Source organism: Symphodus melops (genome assembly GCF_947650265.1).
Source record: "Symphodus melops genome assembly, chromosome: 1".
Classification (NCBI taxonomy): Eukaryota; Metazoa; Chordata; class Actinopteri; order Labriformes; family Labridae; genus Symphodus; species Symphodus melops.
Genome location: NC_136691.1, coordinates 41,549,279 through 41,575,910, shown reverse-complemented (window position 1 = coordinate 41,575,910; position 26,632 = coordinate 41,549,279). Strand labels below are relative to the sequence as shown.

General features: G+C 41.6%; 1 protein-coding gene across 1 annotated transcript in view; it reads left to right on the top strand.

Annotated features, from left to right (window-relative positions):
- rtkna (rhotekin a) overlaps window positions 1-26,632 on the top strand; it is a 36,589-nt gene that overhangs the window by 4,802 nt on the left and 5,155 nt on the right. The window contains exons 2-5 of the mRNA XM_079366461.1: window positions 24,129-24,390; window positions 25,053-25,106; window positions 26,356-26,473; window positions 26,571-26,631. Of these exons, the coding sequence (XP_079222587.1) occupies window positions 24,129-24,390; window positions 25,053-25,106; window positions 26,356-26,473; window positions 26,571-26,631 (495 nt within the window). The remainder of the gene's footprint in view (window positions 1-24,128; window positions 24,391-25,052; window positions 25,107-26,355; window positions 26,474-26,570; window position 26,632) is intronic.

Here is a 26,632-nt window from a genome sequence, read left to right as displayed (position 1 = left end):
TGTGTGTGTGTGTGTGTGTGTGTGTGTGTGTTGGTTCAGCTGTGGGCTTGTTTAGGTAGACCTGCTTCAGTAGAAGCTGTGCTCAAGCTAACTGCGATCGCTCTCTTGTGATACAGAATACACACTCACGTCTGAGCCAAAACAAAACATTCCTCTACAACGAAGAACTTCAGCGCGCCCTGCTCCCTGCTGAGCTCAGCTGTGTGTGCTTCTGACTGTGTGTGTGAGTAAATATTTGCAAAGAGTAATAAGTCTAATCATACTGTAAGCTATATCATCAGCACCTGAGCAGAGAGCTTTACATTAATTAGGAACATGAGGTTTACTCACTGTGGGGGAGAGCATGTTAGTGGACTTTTTGCATTGAGTTCGAATGAAATAGAAGAGTTTCCTACACTTATGCAAGAGCCCAAATGGAAATATGCAGGTTTATTCACTTGTAAATGCTTTTACTGTGTTTTGTGTGTGTTTCGTGTATGTGTAACTGCTTTTTGGCCTCTGCAGCAGGGATAGCTACAGAGAGCTCCAGTTCTTCTCGTGCTTGATGCCAGAGCAGGGATGGTGTGTGTGAAGTAGATGAGAGAGAGAGTGCTTTGTAAAACACACACACACACACACACACACACACACACACACACACACACACACACACACACTCCATACCGAACCCTCCTCTCCTTCTTGGAACAGCACATTGAGTTTCAGCCACCTTGTCCCCGCCTTCCTCTTCCTCTGCTAGCTTTAGCTCTATAATCTTCCGACCCTCTGACTCCCCCTCCTCACCTCTGCTCCCCAACACTCCCCTGAACCCCTTGGACTTCACCACGGGGCCCTATCCCAACTTAAGCCACACGTCACACCCAGCCCTCGCCCATGCAGCGGTTAGGTGGAGCAGCACAGGGCTGAATAGACGCTCTGTGTGAACAGGAACCAGTTAGATGCAGCAGCCTGAGCCAGCTTCCTTTGAAAAACAGCAGGCAGGAGCCAGGAGAGTGAGAAGGAGAACACACTGAGCCAAAGCAGGAGGTGCTGTTATTGGAACGTCCACCTGGCTCCTTGCAACTTCCCAGCCTATTCCTTTTTTGTCCTTCACCTTTCTTGCAGTGCTATCTCTCTCTGAATCTTCTTGATCATTTTCTCTCTGCTGCACTCGTTTCTCTGCCTTTATCTCAGCTTCGGGCCCTCGTTTCTTCCTCTTTTATCTCACCTTCCTGATCACCTTTTTTTGTTTAATCCTTCACTCTTTCTGCTTTCATGCTCAAAGACACCTTTAGTGTTAGCAGGTAAAGGACATTTTGAAATTAAAGCTATTTTTCTTTGAATCTGCACCTTTTTCCAAATAAGCACAAATTGGATTTGACGCCATGTTTGAAATATCTAACAGCAGCTCACCAGCCCTTGTTTTCATGTCGTGAGATTTAAAAAGCTGTAATCTTTTATAAGACGTGATGAATGACATCTGAACATGATGTTGAGACGCAGCTGGAGGCTCGGGCTGATTCATCAGATGGTCGTCTTTGAAAGTGTGGGTAAACTAATATTGTGTTTAATGTGTTTAATTGAGCCTTTAGATGTTGCTTTTTGTGTTCTTCCATGCGGTTGCCCTTTCTGTCCAGCTTGTGAGATAAACTCTTCACAGGGAATGTGATTGTGTGAGAGTTTATGGTTCGTGCTTTGACTTTATTGATTTTTGTGACTTTGATGAGTCGGGGGAGATAAAACCGTGTGTGGATACATCCAGACTATTTTCGTGTGTTTACTTCATCCTTTCTAACGCCTGATCTCCATAACAACAGCATTACCAGCAACGTGAGGGTGCTGCAACAGAGCATGTCGGTGAACAAATAATACAGGCCGGAGACAAAAACCTGCATTAAAACAATGCAATTCTAAGTGAAAATTCCCCTTGAAGTGGTTTGAATCTTCAGCACCATCTGCATCCTGATGATCATTTTTTGAGATCTTTCGAGGCTGTTTGTGTGTTTAATGTCTGTTTGATTATGCAAACGGGTCTAATTGAATGACTGCACACTGAAAATTATTTTTGCCATGTTTAAGTGTGACGCTGTGTGTACGTGTGTGTGTGTGTGTGTGTGTGTGTGTGTGTGTGTGTGTGTGTGTGTGTGTGTGTGTGTGTGTGTGTGTGTGTGTGTGTGTGTGTGTGTGTGTGTGTGTGTGTGTGTGTGTGTGTGTGTGTGTGTGTGTGTGTGTGTGTGTGTGTGTGTGTGTGTGTGCGCATGTTTTTGGCACAGGAGACGACTCTCTCATCACTTGTAAAAGTGCCATCTGACCATCTGAGGGTTCGTTTTGCTTCCATCAAGGAGAAGGATCTTTTCTGTCTTTTATGTGATCTCATCTAACCTAATGTTATTATTGCTGTCTGTAATTAATTTATTATCCCTGTCTTCACACACCAGTGTCTGTCAGAGGCCCATTTGCATCACATCAAAAGCAGTTTGTTTGCTCTAGCTAATTTGAATTAGAAATCACTGCATCCAGAGACGAGTCTGAGTTTACGTCATTTTAGTTTTTTAGGATGCTTGTCCTTGAGTAGATGGATGCTGTGCTTTTAAGAAACCCCCTAAATGCCAGAAGCAATATGTCACAGGGGAATTCCTGTTTTTGGAGGCGGGTCAGTAAGAGCTTGAGGGGGTTTTAGGCTGAGGTAGATCTGAGGGCCCAGGCTGCTGAAAGGGGCCTCTTGTTGTGGTACGAGGTGTTGAGAGGCATGACTGAGCTGTTCCACTCCCAAACAACACTGCCCTCACAAAAAAACACGACAGCACTCTCTGTCTCACCATGATGAGATCATTGGAACGAACACTGCAGCTGGATGATGTAATGGCTGGGACTCTGGGGTCAAAAACTCGGGGTCATAAGAGAAGATGTATGTGTGTGTGTGTGCGCCAGTCTGAGAGCAAGGGTTGTGTAAAATAGCCATTCATGGTTAAATAAATTTTACACAGGTTTCTTATGGGCTTCAAATATTAATTGTTTTCATGTTCATAGTTGACAAAAATGTATTCAACTTTGACTCTTCAATATCAGCAATAGAGCTCCTGACAATTTTAAAAAGCCTAACTATTGTTTGAAACCAAGAAATGTTTGACTGTTTCTGCTCGAGAAATTACTGAAACGACTAAATGATGATCAAAAAAGTGGGTGATTTCTTTTTTCTTTTTTTTCAATCAGCTAATGGATTTATTCATTTTTGGTGCCTTCTTGTATACAAACACAGGACACCTTGCACACCATTGGTCACTGTGTCCCCCCCCCCCCCCCCCCCCCCCACCTTCACTGAAGCCACTTCAGGATATTACAGTTAAACTGTGTCCATATGTTCACCTATGTCTTTTAAATCTCTTCATCATTAGGAGGTGGAAAGGATAATCCATCTTACCTTGAATAGGCTGGACTGTGGAACGACACAGGGTTCCCTATTGGTTCTGTGCAGAGGCATGTCTTGTTATGATTGGCAGAGGTCAGTCTGGAGACCCCCAGTTAAACCCCCTGCTAAACCAGTTCACTCTGACACAGTCATTGGTCAGTGTGTCACTGGACAGGGACTGGCTGTTGGATGTTATGTAACTACACATGTTAGATTATTGAGGCCCTATTTAAGGCCCACATGAAATAACCCACACATAGCTCATGGCCTCACAGTTGGCAACTGCAGCTGTCACTGTGAGATGTGAGGATGCCGGCGAGTATAGCTTTGAATATTGTCATTGTTGACTCAGCTTGTGTCAATCTCGGTCAATCAAAACCTCAGGTCAATCTTGTCAAATCTATACTGCTCATTTTGGACGTTTTATTTTACTTTTCATGTTGCAGAAATGCTGTGTTGAAGATGGTATGGGAATAGTGATCACATTAAAAAGAGGATTTGCAGATGGAGTGCCACTGATAAAGTTGAATGATTATCACCTTGTAACAAGCTTGAAGCTGTAAGCCTGCGATGTTGATGGCATGTCTTTAAAGAGCTATGTCCTCAGGATACTTGACTCGAGAATAAATAATCTTACATGCTCTTGTCCTCAAGAAAGTTCAACGTTTAGCAGTGAAGTAAAGAAAGGTCATAATCATCCTGGTGCAGTGTCTGTAAATGTTGCAGTATCTTCTCATGGCCATTAGGGGGCCACCAAACTTATAAATGAATTGTACTGTTTTCTCCTTCCTTTTTTAACTGAAAAAGGTGGATTCTGTTCTGACAAAAATGATAGAAGGTAGTAAATAAGAGAGGCAATAATGATGATTGTGTGAATTTTAATGAAATGTTGCAATATCAGTAAAAAGCATTGGCAGTTGGTGCTCCCATGTAGGGAGCCTGTAGTCCTCAACGCAGGCGGCCCAGGTTCGAATACGACCTGTGGCTGCTTTCCTGCATGTCAATCCCCACCCTCTCTGATCTCCATCTCTATCTACTGTCCTGGCTCTCCAATAAAGGCCCCAGAAGCCCAACACTAAATCTTAACAAAAAAAAAAAAGAAAAGGCATTTGCAGTTTTAGTTTTTTATGTACAATCCACATTGTGTTAAGTACTATGTACTAGTACTAAGCACTATTAAGCTCAATAATTGTCTGGTCGTGCCACTGTGTTTGACAAATATGTTTTAAAGTAGCAAAACAAAGGTGTCACATTCTGTATTAGTGCTCTTTTCTGGCAACTTGCACTAAAACAAATGGAGCTTATCCACACACTTCAGTAATTGGGGGTTTGTTTAAGTGTAATTGCCTTCTGACTTCAAACTAATGGCTTTGAAAAAAATAGGGTGTAAAACACGTGAACTAGAAACACTAGCTCTCCCACAGCTGGCTTCAACAACAAAAACATCAGATTCAAGTCTGCACAAGCCCGAAGTGTAAAAATGTGTTTATCTCATTGACTGTTCCGTTATGCCAGCAGAGATAAGAATTAAGATGCTATTCATGTAATTGCAGATACAAGGATTACCTATTAATTGGTGTGAAAATAATGTTCCATAATTAGACGTGTCTACAGAAAGCATTTCTAGGAAGGAAGGGAGCTTTCGGGTGTGCAGCAGAAGAGAGAGGAAAAGAAATGTTTGTTTGGAAAAAGTCGATAGGAAGTGCCCGTATCCCAGAGGGAGGCTCAGTATGAGTGAGTCTGGCTGGAGAAATGTCCTCTCATACTGTGAAATGCAGTGTAATAAAAGTGGTAATGATATCATTCATTCAGCTGGCACTGACCCATTCAGCAGGGAAACCACAGCTGACTCCTTGCTACAATGTATCTTGTCTGCAGATTCTTTGAATTATTTTAAGATTAGATACGCGTGATGTTTTTAAGCTCAATGTAATGTTGTTGTTTTTTTCTTTAAATGTTAGGACAGTGTTGTGTGGAATAATTGCCTCGCTGTCACTAACTCGGGTGGTTTCCTAAGCCGTGAGTGTAAATGTGTCTGACAGCACTCGTCATGGGGCTACGCGGCACGACGAGCTGATGAAACCTTAATCAGATTAACTGTAGGATATTTACAGCTCTAAGTCCTGAGTTATCAAGGCTCATCTTGTTTTTTGTTGCACATGGCTAAAAGAACAAAGAGATGGTGACATAGATTAGAAAAAGGGCTGAAGGCAAATGTTGAATGCTGCATGACTTTGTCAGTATTGTTGTTGTTTTTTTTAACACTTTCAGCTTCAGTAATGTCTTCGGCTTCCAAAGTGAAGTGAATTGCAGGGCGACGCACTGTTGTTTCTTAGCTGGAGGTAAAGAGCTGCTTTCACCCAGCCAGATACACAGATGCAATTTTGCACAACTGAGATGGACTTTGATGCCTTTCGCTGAGGCCGCCTGCCCACAGACGGACTCTCTCCTCCTCTCTCCTGATCCTCCTACATGTCATCTGCTGCTTCACCAGATTGCATCTCATTCCTCTTCTCATCTCACCCACAAACACAACCAGCGCTGTTGTTATCTTGATTTCATCCAGTTTCTGTGCTTACATCTAGGAAACTGATAAAACAATAGACATTGGTCAAATATTTAACAATTTGCATTACCAGAGGAATATTTAAAAGTGTTCTCATTGCGTTTGTAGAATATGTCCGAAACGCTCCATTATGAGTTCTGTGATGGGGATTTCTTGCAGCCAAAAGTCTCAGTCAGTGGTTTACTCCCACACTTAATTCCAGCCATACCATTTCGACCTGCCCACAAATCACTCTCATACATCACCAGTGGACATGGCGATACACTCCACTGCATAACAACTTCCCCGTGAGCACATACGCGCCTGGCAATATAAGCAAAGACAGGCACAGAAAAAGAGAGAGAGAGAGAGTGAGAAAGAGCCAGTGGAAATGGAGAGAAGGATGCAAATTTATATTTTCACTGGAATGACAAGTTGGGCTGTCAGTAGAATTCCACATCAGTGCACCGAGTGAAGGCTGTGTACCAATAGTATATGTGTAATGTTTTCATCTTTGCATACTAATTTATTTTATTAGGGAATTTTGTCTCTCCATCTTCTGGATTTATTTTTTATTCTTTTTTATCATGCACAGACTTAATAGAGCAGTGCATTTCACTCTTTTGTGTTTTGGGAAACATGAGTTGAGCAGTTACTATCTTTAGCTCAGCTGGTTTGTTTGTTTTCAGAGTTCAGATGCATGAAATCCTTCATACAGTTAAACGATGTATTTAAAAAAAATGGTGCTGATTTGACTTAAAACCCTGAGAAAGGTTGAGAACACTGAGAGGTTTTGACTGCGAGTGTTTAATGTTCGACCCACAGCCACTGCTAATGGAAGACTGACCGATGTCTGACTGAGCAGTGAGTTGTTGTGGTGCTAAACTTAAAAAGAAACAAATGGTGTGGTTTGACTGACATTATTTAGAGCCAGATTCAACCTTTTGGACAAAAAAAATCACATGTCACATATGTAATCACAAATTAAATGGAATTAATACGCATAGACAGTATTTCACTGTAATCCATCCATAATCTGAAATGCTGCAGCTTCAAGGATGTGGAAAAGGGAATGTTTTGCCTGCAATGAAAACAACATATTGGGTAGTTCCATGTAAAAAAATGAAAATAAAAAGTTGAGTCATAACTTAAAAAAAGACCAACCGCCTTTTTCCATTGTGGGCGATGTAGGCACATAGCGGCCACACAGAGCATTGTACTGACACACTTGCATCCCACTTCAAACCATGAACACAGAGCTGCCCAAAATCTTTCTTATGTCACTTTATATCTAATAGCCTGAAACCATTTACTGCCTTTTTAAAGATTTTAACTACACAAATACACTTGGAAGCGTGAAAGCTATACTGCAATGGAGTGACCCTGAGAAAAATAGTACATGTTCTCCGTTTCTATACTGAGGTGACACTGCTGTAAATTGCTGCCCTGGAATTCTCCTCAAGGACCCCTGGAGGTCCCTGGACACAGATGACTCTCCTCTGCTTGAGCGCAGCTCCACTTGGAATAGAAACACACACACACACACACACACACACACACACACACACACACACACACACACACACACACACACACACGCCTCCTCTGAAACGGCTCCCGGTTGGTCCATCAGTCGGTCACTCTTCAGTCTTCCCTTGTGCTGGCGGCGTTGTGTGTATAGATTCCGGACTGGAGCTCTGGAGCTGCTTAAAGAACGTCAATGACGATAATGACGACGGATGCATCACAGAGAGGGCTCACACACGCATGATCCCTGTCGTTCCCACATTACCAAGAGTGCGGTTTGTTATATCCGCATGGATCCTTAACAACTTAAAAGGTTGATAAACGGCAGGTTTCTTTCGGACTTACAGTGGATATTTGTATTAGTTTGCCTTTAAATGGAGGTGCCTCGAAGGGAAAATCTGAGTTGAGGTATTTCACGCCGTGTTTGTGGGACCTTGGTGTTGCGTAAAGAGCTCATGCTGCCAGTTTTGGAGAGTTGGAAAGCGGACTGCTGCTCGTTGAATAGGATGAATAACTCAATGAATCAAATGGTAAGGTCTGTTTGTTTTGTGTTGTGTTGTGTTGTAACGTTTGTAACCGAAAGATTCAGGGAACTTCAAGTAGCCCTAAAATGAGACGGAAATTGCTCGTCAGCTGTGATCGCCTACACGTCACACTTGGGTTTAGTTCGTCACTGTCAGATCACGGAGGCTGCCAGTGATCATGAGATACTGAATCACATCTCATGGAAATCCTTTCTTATAATGTGCTGACCTCTGTCAGAGGAGATGCGACGCCACTATGAAAACGTGGCATATTCAATTGTGTTGTGGGGTTGTCATGTCTGCATCTCTGAATTGAACATAATATGGATCTATATTGTATCAAACGGGTATTTTCATCAATTCGGCTAACAGTTTTTTTCAGCCAGCGCCTGTGGTTTATTAAATGACAACTTTTAGATTGGGGGCTGCCAGCTTTATTTACTTTAAGTGGGAGAATATGAGTGAATAACCAGATGATTAAGAGGAACCAGTTTTTTAAATGTTTTTTTATAAGGATCCTTATATTATTTTATCTCCCATATTTATGCCGAATTATTAGGCTGCTTATTGATTTTGGAAAGTCAATCTATGATGTACTGCAAGTCTCATGCTTTGATTACCTAATACTCTGTTTAATATGCAATGTTATAGAGAGAGTTTTCTTACAGTATCTTCCATATTTCTGTAATCGCCTTGCTGATATGTGTTCTTTTTACAACAACGTATGGGGTGTGTTACATGTGTGTTACATTCCCTTTGAGCATCATGACATTCAATAATAATGGCTCTGAAATATTTACTTTCTTTGTCACCTACTCATTCTCGCACAGAAATAGTTTAAGGCTTTGTATATTGTGAGTGCTGCTTGCTGGTGAAAACAGTTACATTAGTAAGTGGACTCTTAATTTTATATCATCTGACTGCACTGTGACATCAGTCCCAGCCTGACAGAGTGGGAATAATGTGACACTGTGGGATATTACCGTTATAATGACTTGCATCTCCCAGGCGTCAACCTTTCCTCTCTCCTGTGAATAAATCTTTCCTTAATGTTGTGAACTGGCATCACAAAAATAGCCACACTCCAACTGAATATTGAGGCAGAAAACGACATGTTCTTCTTAGAAGACTTAGCTTTTTGTTGCTTTTAAAACAGCATTAAATAAAGATAGAATTCCTGTTTTTTTTATACATAATGATATGCCCCTCTTATGATCCCACAGTCCACATAGCAGGGACATGTCTTTACTGCTTTCACGTTTCTATTTTAGAAGGCAGTTCCTCTAAGATGCTAAACCACAGGGCTGCAAGAAAAGTCAGCCTCAAGAAAATGTTGTCCTCATCGGTGTTTTGTCTTTGAGTATGTGTGACAGGCATTGATTAGTTAAATGTTTGAGAGCTTCTGAGCCCACTGGTAGCTCCCACCACTTCCTCTAATCAACTTTGTTGTCACCACTAAAACCAAATCCATGCTCAGAATAACCAAAACAAATGGCTACGTACAGTATGTGTCTGTTGATTGGGTTGACGTTGCTTAACGACAGGCTGCTTCCTGATGTGAAAGAGAGAGAGAGAGAGAGAGTCCCCATTTGGGTCTCGTGTTGATTCTAAAAGGTCACCTGCATCAACATCAGTCAGATTGAAAGAGCAAGTCAGATGTGATCTTTTCATTCCTAGAAAACAGGCTAAATGTGTGTCTGGATCTGTGTGTGTGTAGAGCGTGCTGTGCATTTTGTCTCTACCGCTGCTTTAACCACCAACATCTCAGATCATTAGCAGTGAAAAGGTCAGAGTTCCTCTTAAGTCTTCTTGATGCTTTTATTATGAAGTGAGTGCGCATGTTTTATCGCATGCTTCTGTTAGACCAGTCTTGTTTACAGTGAAATGCATTTCCCTCTTGCACTTTTTACATTGCAATTATACAAGGAGGGAAGCAAGTCAGCATCCCGTGTCACTCCAATGGCCCTTGTCTTCCAATCAATAAGCACTTACTGCAGAGGAGCTTTCTGCAGTCAAGCCTCCGTCTGTCCACCCAGCTTTCTGTCTCTCTACCCGTCTATCATGATCTGCAATGTCTCCTCTGCTTCTATCTGTCTGCCTCTCCGTCTTCTCTTCCCTCACCTCTGCAGTCACGTGTGTGTTCCTCTCTCTTTCCCTCCCTCAGCCCCTATAGCGTTGTGCTGCTGTGGTGTGCATTGGAGGTCATTCTGTTTTTTTTTTTTCTGCTGATATTGTCTGTGCCTTTTTCTCCCAGGAGGCAGTAGCAGGGACTGATATAGATAGGACTCCCTCATCGAGCCTTAAAAGCATAGGGGGAACAGCACGACAGAAGCGGTGGAGGAGAATTCCTCTTTGTTTTGTCGGTCTCCTTGAACCAGTTGTCTAATAGTTTGAAAAATGAGCCACTTACACTCTACTCTGCAGTACTGCCTCGCCACCTGAGCAGTTTATAGATCTTTTAACTCTACTTATTTATGCACACTCTTTATCTCTCAGAGGCTTTCTTACTCACTGTATGGCTATATCTTCCAAACGTTCACTCCCTTCTTTGACCTTCAGTTTCTGGATTCAAACGTACACATGAAAAGACAAGTTTGAAAAGTTCCCCGACAGAGCACAATCAAGCTCTTTCATTCAGTTTCTATTCTGTTTTTAGAAGCAAGTGTTGTGGTATGCAAAGTGGCAAAAGCCTAGAGGGTGTGTCCAAAAATCTCTACCAGGACACAGCCACTATGCTTTTTTACTTTGAAGAACACAAGATGAGAGTAAAAAAAAAAAAACGTAGGGAAGGAAGAGGAAGCGGGGAAGGAAGCATACTTGGAGAAAAATACCTGCTTATTAAAGATCACACACTGGACACCATGTATATTCATGCAGCTGCAGATTGACATTCAAGGCTCAGGGCACTGATTCCGTGGAGAGAGAGAAGAAGTGATGGACAAAGAGAAGACAGACAGACAATTAGAGCGGAGTGATGACCTGACGATACAGAGGGAGATGGTAAAAGGATTGATGGTCAGGTAGCAAAGAGCTCAGTCCCGCAGACAGATAATCAGACAAGCAGCTAATGCAGAGCTGCTGCCAACGAATCCTCATCTATTTGTCATGTCACACTGTGGAAGCAGAGGCAGAGCTGTCACTCATTCCCACAGTGCTGTTTAACAGACTGCAATACCTGTTTGGATGTGTGTGCTTTAAAGCCTTCTTTCATTTTACGCTGCTTCAGCATCCATGATTAGGTTGTGTTTGTTTAACAGAACACACACACACCTGTAGATCAGTGGAGATCTTTTATAATGGAAAATCCATCCAGGCTATGCGTCATCCTTCTCCCTTGGCTCTCTGATGAAATGTTGTCATGGCTGTATAGAATCAATAATAGTATAATATCAAAGATTAAGTCACACACACACACACACACACACACACACACACACACACACACACACACACACGCACATCATTTCTTTCTTTCAGAAATCACTTTGTCACATTGTTTCACGTCCTGAAATGGTTAGTAAATGTTTCCGAATGCTATTGTGAGAGTGATGATGCACCAAACACCTCATGGAGTATGTAAGCAGGAGGATTTCAAAGGGATGAAGTTCAGGAAACATATTTACCAATGTTTGATTATTTGCGTGTGCGCATCCAATTTGTAGACCTTCTGGAATTAATCTTTCGTAAATACTTACACCCCGAGCATGCAGTGACACTCAGAACTTTATTCTGCATTTGTTCCACAATGGAATAAAACCTGATATTGGCACGCTCTGCATTTTTAGATGTATTTGGCAAAACCCAATATTATGTATTATGTACATGCTTTTTGGATTGTTTGCTTTTCATTCATTCATTTATTTTCATTGTTTTCTATCTCCTATCCCCTTGAATTTATTCTGATGTTAGTATTTTGGTATAGTATTTGTGTCTGTTGTCATTAACATATTGTTGTAGGCATACATGACGATGTGTCTTATTTCTCATCTTGTCTGTTGTGTTTGCATAGAAGCCTACAGTGCACACTGAACATAATTGTATTCTAATCTACATGAACTCTTGGAATAATATATATATATATATATATATATATATATACATTTTTTTTTTTTTTAAGAAAAACAGGAATTTCATTGCAGTCCTTACACCCTGCTGTTTTACTGGGAAAAAGAAGCTTTCACCACTATACTTTGGTGTAAGATGATTTTAAAAGATGTCCAAGAAGCATCTATGAAAGGTTATGATTGGTGTGATATAGCATTCACCTTATTGGTGTTTTTTTCTACCTCTCAGCCTGTGTCTGGTGCATTTTCATGTCAACAGAAAGACTGCGGTGTATTGTTCAGTTTTTTCTGAATGAATAGTGTGTAGAACTTGTGTGCCGTCTTGTTGTGTAGATAAGCGTATAAATGAGGGTTTAGAAGTCATTGGGTTTTCCTATGTTTATACGACTATATATTTTTTGGCCCCCCAAATCTGCTTAAGTTATTCTGGAGGGCAGAGATAAGAGCCACACACACACACACACACACACACACACACACACACACACACACACACACACACACACACACACACACAGAGTACACAGAGTACACACATTCTGCAACAAATTATATCTTGTTCTTTTTGCCCTTCAGTTGCTTTATCAGTCTCTTTGCATGTCACGGACTTGAACACACATACACACATCACACATTCACAAGGACTTCAAGGGTTAATGTGTACCATTAGTAACTGGAGCAGGCTGTAAGTGCGATGAAGTGGCTCTATGCAGGAACCAAAGTGACAGTGCTCTGAGGGACTGTGAGTGGATCTCACCTTACACGTGTTCCCTATGACATTAATATGGCCACTATTAATCAAGGCAGTGAAACAAATGCTACTTTTATTATCCTGGCTTTGGTGGCAATATTCCTCAGCTCCTTATTCATTGCAGCCATTAATTAATGGTGTACCGCAAGGCTGTAAAACTGTCGTTGGTTAAAAAAAAAAAAACCGACAACAGTTTGCAGTGTTGTAATTGAGCTCCACTTTGAGATTCGGTTTTTAAAGAGCAGAATTCTTTTTTTATTTTAGAAAACTCTAAACGATGTATGTTAGGGTACAAATACTGTAGTTAGTTTAGTCATATCCTGCTTTGCTTTGCTGCAGCTCAGAGTTTCATGAATCTTATAATAAACATTACATTCTTAAGCCAAACCGATCTCACGTTGTGGGCAGTACATGTGATTACATATACACATGTGGCCTTAAGTCTAAATAAGGCAACAGTAGCAACAGCAATGATGAATAATAGAGCGTGATAAAAGCCGCTTTGACTTTAGTACAGAACTCTGGATGGAAAAGAGGCTGTGAAAGAGGAAAAAAAAGAGAGAGAGAGGGAGAGGAAATTACTACATTTATGTTATGTGCAATATTTCAGTATAGAAAAGGACAACAATGCGCTATTAACGTCGTTCAATGATTACTTTAAGCCCTACAATCTTTGAGTTGTATGAAGAATAACCAAAATGTGGCAGGAGAATTTGAAGAAAATAAGCTGCGAGAGTAGGGTATGGACCATCTGTGTGATTACATAGATTAAAAATAGATATCCTGCTAGTATAGCTGTCAGTCAAAACACTCCAGACATGGCAAGCTTTCCCCTGCAAATACCATCATCACTTTCCAGTTTATATCAAAGGAAGCTGGGTACAAATGAAAGTGTGACATGTCTGGCAATCAGACTTGATTTTTCATCTCGTATTATAGAATTTAGAAACTGAAATGCCAAATTCCAGATCAATCTTAAATACATTATTCTGCCTCGTGTCTAGGTTATTGGCAGTTTGCATCAATCTACACATGTTGGATTGGTAAGATTGTTTATGAAATGTCTTCAATGACAATCAAATGTCTTGTTTTTGCACAAGATTAGACCTGTAGCGGTAATTTTCTTTTAACCAAGTTCCAATCTTTACTTTAAACCATTAATGCCTTTTCAGGTTCATCTATTACTATGGTGTTACCTTCATAGGCTTTGCACTTAACTGCACCTCTCCATGCATTTCTTAAACATCGAGAGTAACGGTAAAAGACTCTGGGAGGAGAGTTTTGCACACTGGCATGCTAGTTAGGCTGGCTCTGCTAATTGGCTTTCTTCATCCTAAATCAGACAAAGAGGATTACTGAGCCGAGCACTGTTTTTTTATTTTTTATTTTATATACTTTATTAATCACCTAAGGGGAAATTGAGGTTCGCACTCTGTTATTGTGAAGACATGCTTCTCACACACACGCAGGCCTCAATCACACACAAGCACAAGCAGGACCTGTGGACATGCATTAATGAAGAGATGTCAGAGTGCCTTGCTCAATGGGCTCCTCAGCAGTGCTCGAGAAGTGGTCTGGCACCTCTCCAGCTACCAGACCGCGTTCCATATTTTGGTCCACATCGGGAGTTGAACCGGCAACCCTCCGGTTCCCAACCCAGGTCCCTACAGACTGCTGTCCCTGTTAATTTGTGTGTGTGTGTGTGTGTGTGTGTGTGTGTGTGTGTGTGTGTGTGTGTGTGTGTGTGTGTGTGTGTGTGTGTGTGTGTGTGTGTGTGTGTGTGTGTGTGTGTGTGTGTGTGTGTGTGTGTGTGTGTGTGTGTGTGTGTGTGTGTGTGTGTGTGTGTGTGTACAAATGTGTTGCACATCCATTATGGTAGTGAGATCACTTGCCCCCCATGAGGAAGAAAAGGAGCTTAATGGTATAGGACACAACAGGGAAGCCACTCTCCTTCAGGAAACTGTGGCATGATGACCCATAAGTCCTCCGTATGTCCCTGTAACTGTTCCTTATCTGTTGTCTGTCTGTTACGATCTCCTTCACCAGCAACATTTATCTATTATCCACCTCTTTCATACGTTAAGGACAGTAAACGGGTTTTCAAAATGTTGCCTGATGGATTTCGTTGCAGTGGTAAAACACCTCATTTAGTCCTAGTGATTGCCAACGGGAAAGGAAAAGTACATGTTTCTCCTGCAGATATTCATGTTGATCGAGCATTTTTGCAGAGACAATTTAACAGCATCTCGATCAGTGGTTTAAAACTAAAACTTGACCCATCACAGGCCAAGAATTGGTTTGCCAGACGTGACAAATGGCCAATGCTCGTCGTTGTGTTCATGTCCTCTCCCATAATTTACCCGAGGTGTGAAAAAACTTGTCTTGCTCAGAGCTGTGGATCACCATGAAATGTAAAAACACACATAAGGGTCTTAAAAAAGTAGAAAACATTATTTTTTTTCCATTTATGGGAACAACATTCTGCCAAATGCTCTGTCCAGTCATCACACTTAGATCAGCATTAGAATCAGTGCCAACACTTAACACCAAAAACTCTCTTGAAATCATGAAATGTGTTGGAGACAAAACAGTCTTAAAAAAGGTCTGAGATGTGTAAAATTCCAGGTCACAGTGGAATACGATGTCAAATCAGAGCTTATTTGCTTCATAGGCGTCTTTTTAATGTGATTACATCCCATTTAGTCCATCTCTCCAATTTGGGATTCACTAGCAGAGCGCTCTCATTAGGAGCGATCTCAGCAGGCTTTGATCTGGGGCTTAAGAAAGACCTGCTTCATACCCGTCTTTTCCCTAAACCCTCCTCTTCTTTTCCCTGTGTGGGCTCGTGGCTTACATGGAAAGCTGTTTAATCAGTTAATAATACAGTATCAACTTGTTTTAAAGTCAGCAGTTGAATGTGATCCAGGCCGCTGTACACTGCATCCACTGTGCCAGAAAGGTTCACAGATTAGGTTACAATATAGCTGTGTTTGTGTTTCTGGACTCATTAAATGCCTCTTGAAGTCCCCCGACAGTACAATCTGCCAATTAGTCTCATTAGGGTTTTCTCCATTACTGGTTGCTCTGGAGAAGAAACTGCTTTGAGACAAATGGTGTCCCTTCTTTGTCTATGTTATTTAAAACTAAAGTGTAAACCCCAAATCGCCCTAGAACTTTTTTTTGCAAACCCCTTTTGTGTGCAGTGATTCAAACACACTGGTGTCAGCCTTTTTGGTCTTTTACATTTCATTTCATTTCATTTTTACAATCCAGCTTATTATATCCGAATAAGGTATTATTTGGTGTTGTGAACACAGCCCAATTTCTTATAGGTCCTCCCGGAGGTGAGTTGGAAACTAAAAGGAGGGTGTCCCGCTGATGCTGTCATGACTGTTTTTGCACAGTTGCAACTCATAATAAACTACTCTGCAGGTTGAGTGTATACCTATTTTTCCAGCTCACAGTTATTTATGAGTCTGCTCTGGAACCACTTCACAGGCTTTCATATCTATACTCTTCTGGCCTGTTATAAGCTAGGAGACCACACACAGTCTACAGTAACAGTATAGAGATAGTAACACACACTTTTCCTGTAATTATCACCTATACATTGCTTTCAGATGATTCTGCACTTTAATTTGCCTGCTTGCTACTCCTCCCAGCCCCCACTGTGCTACTATATAATAATGCAGACCTTGTGTATTGGGCTGAGTGTGCGCAGCCGTGTGAGAGCCATCAAGCTTTAGTGTCTATAAATTGCAGGAGTGATCACTGCTTGGCAGAGTCTAGGCTCCCTCTGCTCTCTTGTAGCTCTTAACAATTTGTTTTATTGCTCAAAATTCACTCTACTGTGGCTCTCATTGGGGCCAGCAGCCAGAAAACAACTGTGCACTGATTCACTTGCTCACACTTGTTTGCATGCACAAGTTAAGTCTGTCCCCTTTTGCATGTACAGTACATAAAACATGATTTAGGGCACATATACACATGCTTGTTATTTCTGTATGTTGCATTTTCTGCTCCGACTCTGCCCCCTGTTTTCTGGGAACCAGCTGCATTGAAACACACTTCTTTTGTATGAGAACAGCTGGCTGCAAAGTCATTTGGACACACGCTCGCACACAAGCACAAGTGTGGACAGGCCCTCAGTTACACACACAGTTATCCATGCAAGCAGAGCTTAAACAGTCTCTATTGTCAGCGATAATTGAATGCATAAGCTTGTCAAGAAAGACGGGGGAGAGTTCACAGTGTTCCAGCTACATGAGCGAGCTGGTTGCTCAACTACATAGAAATCACCTCAATAATGACATCAGTATGTTGGCACCTAGACCTGGGTACACGGGCGCATTTCGCCATAAGAGAGGGCCCTGGATTGAGTATACTGGCAGAAAACCGACTTGGACCGCTCTGTAGCAAGCTTTTCTATCGTAAAAGGCGGATGCAGCACTCCACCCAGTCACTGCTCTGCCTCCCTCTTCTCTGTCTTCCATGACCAGTACCAAACCAGTTCCTTTCACTGTTGTTTCCCAAGAGCAGCTGGAGTCTGAGACACAGCAGCGTTGTATCGTCAAATGGAGCATTGTTTTGAGTGGTTTGGGGTTGTAGTCTGTTTTCTGTTTTCCTCTGATCCCAGACAAGGCTATGTGTATATGTGCTGCAGGATGTGTCTGTGGCTAGTTACCCGATTCTCACAGCAGCCTTTTCTCCGACATCATGCTAATGGTAACCCCACTGCTGTTATAAAGGTTGGAAATTGTGTGGATTAAGGAAGTCTGAAAAATAGTTATCCTCACTGCATCTTGTTTGATTAGTAATTGACAAAATAATAAACAGAAAAAAATAGTGAACGAAAGCAAATATTTCAATTAAAACGTGTTCTTGATATGTTTAGCAAAATGCTAACTTAATCAGTAAGCCACTTACTACATTTGTTTGTTAGCTAGGCTGTGACTGAAAGCTCTTATTACTATTTGATCATATTATGTCATAAAATAGTATGACATAATATGTATTATTATATAATATTACACAAAGTGCGAACTATGAACTTCTTAGCACATAATGTTAACTATGAATTGACTTGCTAGCTAACATTAATTCCTATCTAATGTAATGTTTGCCTAAAGTGGTCGAATAGCTTTACTACTATCAAATATGTTGTTTCATGTTGAAATGTTCTGATATCCTTCCAGATATTCAGAATCCTTTTTTATTTTCAGTAGTTCAGTTATGAAGAAGCAGTTAATGGATCAGTATTGTCTGAGTATCTACATTCATACTTCCGACCTTGAAGACATCATAGAAAAATGGCCCCATTTTAAATACGGGGAAAGTTGAATAGGGGCTTGGGTTACTGACAGTCTCTTAATGTGACTATTGCCCTGTCCATTTTGTCTATTCACCAATATTAAATCAATTTTTCTTCCTCCATCATTCTTCTTATCCTCGTGCTATGGCATCTTCATTCTCACATTTCAATCTCTTAACACTCTAACCCTCTCTCAGCTCATTTGCCATCGATTTTTCTTTATCAATTCATTTATCTTTTACTCTTTTTGCACTCTCAGCCGCTTTGTCCACCCTTCACTGCAGCCAGGCTCTGGTGTAGGGGGGAGGATGGGGGGAAGAGGGTGAGTATGAGAGAAAGTAGCGGAAGAGGGTGGAGAGGAAGGCGAGGCACATAGTTGTGGCTGGCTAATTGAAAGCCAGACGTTTGGTCAGTAAAGTCCCAAAGTATGGGAGGGGTCAGGAATCTGCAATTGTTGGATATGTTAGTTTATGTGAGAAATTGAGATGAAGCACATTTGTGTTAAATGATCCTCTCTCTGGCTGTGAAGATTGACAGATTGAGCAACTTCTTTGTATAGTGTGAGCTTGTGTATTTGTTGGCTGTTTTTCTGAGTGAACGAGGGGGAAAGAGATGTTTTTTGTTGTTCTTGTTTTATACCTGCTGTTTTTTTTTCACAGTTGTCCTCTGGCTTCTCTCTTTTGTCCAACAAGCTTTTGTATTTGGTCAGTCAGCTGGGTCATCTCATGCTCACAAAGAAAACAACGTCAGAGACAAAAGAAAAGGTGTTACAGTTTTATAGTGGTTAGAGAAACCAGCACTAAACTAGAGCAATTCTCCAGCCATCCTTTCCATGACTTCTGATCTCACTATAGAAGAAAATCAGCAGAAGACAACTTCTCCACTGGAAATAGTGATTTACATTTACTGTGCATATGGAAAACATATTTTTAGATGGACTGCATAAAGCGTCTGTGTGCTTGTGCTACAGAAACAGTTAAGACCTATCCAATGAGCTAGGATAACAAAACATACTGCTGTGCTTGCAGCTCTTCAGTGTGTAAGATTGGGCTTTAGCATGGCTGTGGTCCTGTGGTGCTAATGTTAGCATACTACGGTCTTTACAATGACTAATGTTAAAGTGGTTCATTTTTCACTTCGTTTAGTAGGTTAGTATATTGCATGCAAACAATATGGCATAGTATAGTAAGTCATTGGGCATGAAAAAAAAGATCAATAACCCAGAGGGGAACATTAATATCTGAACTAAATTTCATGGTAATAGTTATTGAGATAATTGTTACTGTTATTTCTCTTCTTATTTTTTTTTAATCAACCCTTGGGGTAAAGAACACATCAGTTTAAACACATTTTATTCCCATTCATCCACTATTTGTTGACATGTTTGAACTTGACAGATTGGCCAGAAGACTGACTAAACTCTTAGCTCTAGAAGTACATTCCTTTTATTATTAATGTGGGTAATTACGCCCTCCCCCACCCTTCTGCATCCTTCATTCCCAAATGGTTTGAATTACCGTTAGATGTTTTTGCTGTACAAATTGAACTGTGCCGTTGCTTAGTTTGTTTAATACTTGTCTGTGTGTTAAACCTCACCTCATCGACTTACTCTGTGTTGTAACTGCAGCCGTCTGGTCTGCTCAGGGATGATGGTCAGAGGTCAAGGGGTCAGCGATCTGAACAGGAAAGCCCACTCGTGCAGAACAACACATCGTAAACAAACCATTACACACCATCTGCGGCGGCGTCAAATCCCCGACCGGCATGTGTCTGTTTGTGTAGCTGTGTGTGTAAGTGTCTCTGAGATCACACCCTCAGACACAAAAGTGAGGATCAACACACACACACACACACACACACACACACACACACACACACACACACACACACACACACACACAGCCAGACGGGGACAGAGAGGTGACAGAAGAACTGACCATCTGGGATCTAATGTGGCATCAAATGACCTGCTAAAAGGTCACGATTGTGAGGCTTTCAAAGTGTACTTTCTGTCCTTTTTACTAATAGCAAATAAAGTTGCTTAATCGATTTGTTGCATAAATCTTATCTTTTATTCTCAACATTGATTTAAGATGTGTTTATGCAAGGGAAGGCTGCTTTAAATGCACGCCCATTTTTTTTTTTATCTCTCTGACACATCTCTAAGTGCGGCTGTAAGGTAACTGTCATGTTTAAGTACGACAGTTGATCTTAAATCAAAAATCTTTTTTCAAGGTTGATTAAGTAAATATGACATTTTTGTCTTTAGCCATTAGTGTGGCTGTCAAATTTCAGATACATTTATTACGTCCTCTCCTCTTACTTTTACAGACACCATTTATAGCAATTATTTCCACTCCTGCTCACTTACACTGCACTACGCTTCATTACCCTGACAGCCAAATTGTTCATATACAACCTACCACCTCTCATGCTCTTGCTAAATCTCTTTCTCTGGCCACCTCTTTTCTGTCACTTCTTTCTTTCTTCTTCCTATCATCCTTATCTTCTCTCGCAAGTCCAGCTCCTTGCCCACCTCCCTCCTTTTCCCTTCATATAACATGCTCCTCTCTTGACAGCCAGTGCTTTCTCTTTCTCTTCACCCACTCACTGCTTGATTATGTTTCTCTTTCTCCTCCTCTCAGCTGCCTCTTGCACTCCATTGAGACCTTTTGCCCTGTCAAAGCCAATCTCCTCCTCTCTTCTCCTCGTAACCCTCTCCTGTTGTTCCCTGTTGTTTTCTCTGTAAGCACCACCTCCCTTCTCTGTCTCTGCTGGATACTCAACATGCATTGCACCCTGTCTTCAATCCACCCTTCCTTCACCCTCTGTCTGGCTGCTGTCTGCACTGCCACTAGCTCAGGGAGGCAGCCTCTCTGGCAATGCCCACTGGTCTAACACCTGCCACTCTGAACACACTGTGTGTGTGTGTGTGTGTGTGTGTGTGTGTGTGTGTGTGTGTGTGTGTGTGTGTGTGTGTGTGTGTGTGTGTGTGTGTGTGTGTGTGTGTGTGTGTGTGTGTGTGTGTGTGTGTGTGTGTGTGTGTGTGTGTGTGTGTGTCTGTGTGTGTGTGTCTGTGTTTGTCTTGCGTTTTAATGAAAGTTGTTGTTGCCTGTGCCTAATCCAATGTTGTTTTATCTCTGACTTTACCTCACTGTGAGTGTTTGTGTCAGCTTGCTTTGCTGTTGTTAGCCATGACATCCACACAGACTTGTGGATTAGATTTGGATCGAGGCCGCTCTGTTTCTATTCCGAGATCCCCAGAAGGAGAAGCCTGTTAATTTAGCTGCTAAAAATACAGGACCTCCTCCTGGGCAGGTCAATCTTAGACCCACTGCGCAGAACTGGACTGTGGTGACAGCTCCTTTACTCTGTTTGTGTGTGTGTGTGTGTGTGTGTGTGTGTGCTGTATGTGTGTGTGTGCATTTCTTCAAAGTTAGCTGGCCTGCCTCCGGCTCGTTGGTGCATGAAGCGTGGTTAGTGGAGCCGCTTTTGACACAGCCGAGGCTGACTCCCGTTTCTCTCTTTCTCATCGCTTCATGGTTCTTTTTTCCCTTTTGTTGTTCAAGTTATATCACGTAAAACTATGAGACGTGTTCTGATTGGCAAATCTCTAACGTCAACACTATAAATGGCTCATAAAACAAAGACAAAATGAAAAAATGTCACCAGAGTCAAAGTGTTATTTTTTACATTTAAGAAATGATCTTTTCCAATTCTATAACCAAGGGAGTTGCTTAAACTATATAATGGTTATAAATGTTGTCATCAATCAACTATTGGTGTGCATACAGTAGTAGTTTATTTACTGTGTCTTGTCTACCCACCTTGGAGGTCGGACTTGTGTTTAAAAGATGTAACACGTACGGCACTTTTTTTAATTTAACCACAGTAGACTTAACTGATCCTCTTCAAGTATTTACTGCATTAAAAAAAGGAGGAAGGCTTTGATGTTTATTTTGATCACCTCCTTTTCTTCCATGGTCAGTTCGAACTATGTAAATACTCCAACCAACTCTCGTAGACCATAATGAAAATCCCTGACGTGCTTCTGGCAGATGTCCAGTACTGTCGCTGTCATTCGTTTGTCCTTTCCCTCCCTTTTCACTCAGTCAGTGTCTATGCAATAACAGGCTTATTTGTGAAACAAAGTCGCTGTTTCTTTAAAGTGACTCCAGACTGATCATTATCTCCATCAGTATAAAGACACTCAGTCATGCTGCTTTTTTATCAGATGATTTGTTCCTCTGTGTTCTATGTTATTGTAGAAAGTCAGACTGTAATCCACGTCAGAATATTACTGACTGTATTTCACGTTTTAATGGTTGAGTATGATGGGAAACCAAGTCTTTGATTTTCAACGTTATCCTCAGCTGCAAGTGTAGCTTTCACCATCATGCAGAGCAAATTAGAATAGTTTCTAACGAAGCAAATTGGTTTTTGCATGCAAAGGTTAATCAGATATGTCATTTTGAAGTGTATGTCCAATCCAGAATCAGTGGGACTGGGAATCATGCTAATGCCGGGACAGGTAGAAAGGAGGAAAGAGGATGTGAAGGAGACAGAAGAGAAGCCGATTGAGGACGGTGAAGTGGAACGGATGGTGTGTGAGAGACGGCGGAAGAAAATGAGCAGGCAAAGTATAAAAGCTTAAATCACAAGAATAAAAAATTCATAAGATTCAGACAGAGAGGGGGGAGGAGATAAATGAGAAACACAAATGTAGAGGAGGGTAAGGTGTATTCATCAGGCAGGGAAGAAGGGCAAAGGGAGCATTAGAGGTTTTTTTATGTGAGGAGAGAGGGAGCTTGTTAATGTTTTTAGCACACATTTCCTCCTTTCACACACACATTCCTGTACTCCCTGTTTGTTCATTTATTCATCCTGCACAGCAAGAATTTGTTTCACCGGTTTTTGTTTTTTTTTAAAGACTACCTTACTCATTGATATTCAGTGGTTTGACGTTATTTATGTGCAAATGCATGAATCAAAGGTGTTTCAGCTCAAAAGCGAAGCCCCAGCGTCGACGTTCAAGGTCAAGCCGGCTTTGCTTGTGCTACTCTTTGTTTGATTCTTTCATCCATTTGTGCTCTCTCATCCCTCTCACCTCACACGTTAGCTCTTTCTCTCTCGCTGTCTCATGTTTGAAGTTCATGCATGTCGTGTTTTTTTATTCTGCCGCTGAAAGTGAAGAGGGCCTAAATGTGTCTAAACTTTGGACAGCATGAGCAGAGACAGAGCTCGGATTATGAAACCTTTACTGTCTGCATGTTTGTGAGTTTATCAGTGTGTGTGCACTCCTGCAAAAGTGTAAAGATTATTATAATTAGCTGTATATTTTTCTTCCCCCAGACCAGCCAGGTCACATAACGCTTCATGATATTTACTCAAAGAAAGAGGCAGTGGCAAGAAGGCACTAAGTGTGTTTGTCTGGATGTGTGTGTCTGGCCTGCAGAGGCCAGAAGTCATTATTTTCTTGAGAATTGCTTCTCCCTGTGTGTGTGTGTGTGTGTGTGTGTGTGTGTGTGTGTGTGTGTGTGTGTGTGTGTGTGTGTGTGTGTGTGTGTGTGTGTGTGTGTGTGTGTGTGTGTGTGTGTGTGTGTGTGTGTGTGTGTGTGTGTGTGTGTGTGTGTGTGTGTGTGTGTGTGTGTGTGTGTGTGTGGGCCTCGCTGCAAGAGGGCAAAAGGTTGTGTGTTTGAATATTGTCTATGCTGCCTCTTACACTCTCACCCACACACAACGCTGAACCCAGACTCCTTAATGCATTTAGACACACTTTAATTCACTCCATAGGATACATGTAATATACTGAAGAATGTCAACCTTCCAAAGTGTTATCTTATATTTTACTTCAATTTCCAATAAGTCCTTCTTTGCATCTATCTGCAGAAAAGTATTTTTAAAAAGTCTTAGTCGCGTATTTTTCCTTGTGTCAGAGAAAATCTTCTTTCAATTGTTTGCTTATCTGTCTTTAATTTCCCTTACACATTCTCTCTCTCTCTGCCCCCCCCCTCACAGGACAGTGACATCCAGAAGAAGATCGACCATGAGATCCGGATGCGAGACGGGGCCTGCAAGCTGCTGGCGGCCTGCTCCCAGAAAGATCAGGCGTTGGAGGCGGCGAAGAGCCTTCAGACCTGCAGCACTCGAATCATGGCCTACATGTCAGAGCTGCAGAGGATGAAGGAGGCGCAGGTCATGCAGAAAGTCCCACGGAGGTCATCAGATGCAGGTCCGATGGACGGCAGACTCCCATGCAAAGGGAAAGTGGCCATATCAGGTAAGGTAGACTTAAGTGTTTGGAAGTGTGGAAGAAGGGTTTATATGTACAAAAAGGACAAGTGGAACACTTAAAAGGGAACATTTTTTGTAAGAAATTGAAAATAATTTGTCCTGTATTGTTAGAGATGTGGATTTGGACAAAGGCGAAATAGAATCTTCGTGGTCCCGTTAGTCCCTCTTGCTCCAGTTTCCTTTCTCTATTAGAGGATTTTTTTTTACCTTCTCTTAATCGACTGGTGAATGTGATGTCAGTTGCGATATGAGAGAGGGCAGTAAAGATGAATGATAATAGCAATCTGTTAGCATCACATGTGCTTGCTTTGCATGGAGATAATTCACACCAGGGTGCAAAACAACCGAGTGAAGGTTTTTTTTCTATTATTATCATTCCAAGATGCTCTTGCTTTGTTTGTTTTTGGCACATGATGAGAAGGTAAAAAATAATGGGATGTAACAGTGGGAGCAGCTGGAGAGCAACTTAGACACACTAACAGTCAGTAATAAGCTTTTGGCAGGCAGAGACTGAAAGTATCATGAACGCACACACACACACACACACACACACACACACACACACACACACACACACAGATACACTGACATCAGTCAGATAGTGTGATTAACATTTTTGTGGTTTAATCCCACCTGTTGTCATTACAGATCTTCGGATCCCTCTCATGTGGAAAGACACAGAGTACTTCAAGAACAAAGGAGGTGAGTACCGAAGGCTGTAGGTGTGAAGAGATTCATTCATGGGTTATTAAAGATTAATGCCTCTAGGATTTGTTAATGATTTGCTCCTGCTGTAGGACGGAAGTGGCTTCACACAGTTATCAAATAGAAAATTCACATGATGGAGCGTTTAAGGCTTTGCATAATCACAGGGTTTAGTGTGTGATGCCCCATGAATGAAGAACAAGAATCGATTTTTTTTTTTTGTTAGCGAGAGAACAGTGCGCTGGTTTAGACTTCAGACTTTCAGGAATAGCCTGACCCATGGAACTGAGCAGATATGCTGTACATTTAGAAAATCTATGTTCCCCATGCCATGTCCATAGCTTCACCCCAGGAACTGATTACTTCAATCTGTTGCAGCTTTACCAGAATTCTCCACAATTCACAGGGATGAATTTCTTTAGACGTGTGAAACTCCTGGCAGCACAACCTGACCCACTGTGCAGTCCTGCTGGTTTTGCCTTCTGGCTCTGAGCAGCACACAAGTACTAAACTGGGTCATTACTGGTAATAAATATTACCTTAAAAAATGAAACCTATTGTGCATTTAAAGAAACATAATCCCCCCCAAGTATTCAGCTGCAGCTTAGTCAAACACCAGAATGGCATTTGAATGGACAATAAATCAAAGGAAATCTTTACATTGACTATTTGCCATCCCACCTCATCTCAGTGGAGTCAATGTGGGTCATCACTCGGCCCTTCATTTACCGGTCTCAGTGCTCATTCCCTCCCTTTGCAACTTGAATTAATCTGCATGACCCGTGCATATAAATGAACCCAGGAGACAGGTAGGAGGCTCCTAACAAAGCTTAATGAGGCTGTTAGTCAAGGTCATTAAGCAAACCGAGCACATAAACTGAGCCCTGGAGGCAAAGAGGAGCGAAGCATGTTCCTGTCTCACATGTCCAATCATGTTTGGAGTGTTGAGCTCACACTTGGAATGATATGTCTGAATACTAAACTAAATTATACACACGCACATAAACAGGAGCAGACCACCTCTCTCAGCCTTTTTTTAACTGTGACCTTGAATAGTTTGCATAGCAACCCTTGATCACATTGAAGCGTACCCAACAAGCAAAACACTTATTTCTATATAGATTCATTACAGCTGATTAGTTTCCTTAAAGGTTGCATCTGATGTTATTTTGTACCCAAAATATGATTGAACGGTAGTTGTCTATTTTTCTTCTCTTTTTGTTCTGTCTGTCATATGTTGTTGTAGAGCTTCATAGATGTGCAGTGTTCTGCCTGCTGCAGCTCGGGGGAGAGATCTTTGACACAGATATGGTTATCGTGGACCGGACACTCACAGATATTTGTTTTGACAACACCATAGTATTGTAAGTTCTCTGTCTGCCTAATAACGGAAAATGCATACCAAAACTCTACGTGTGAATATAGTGTTTAAAAAACCTGTTATGCGTCTCCCTTTGACAGTAATGAAGCCAGCCCAGGTTTTGACCTGCGCGTGGAGCTTTACAGCTGCTGCTCAGAGGACG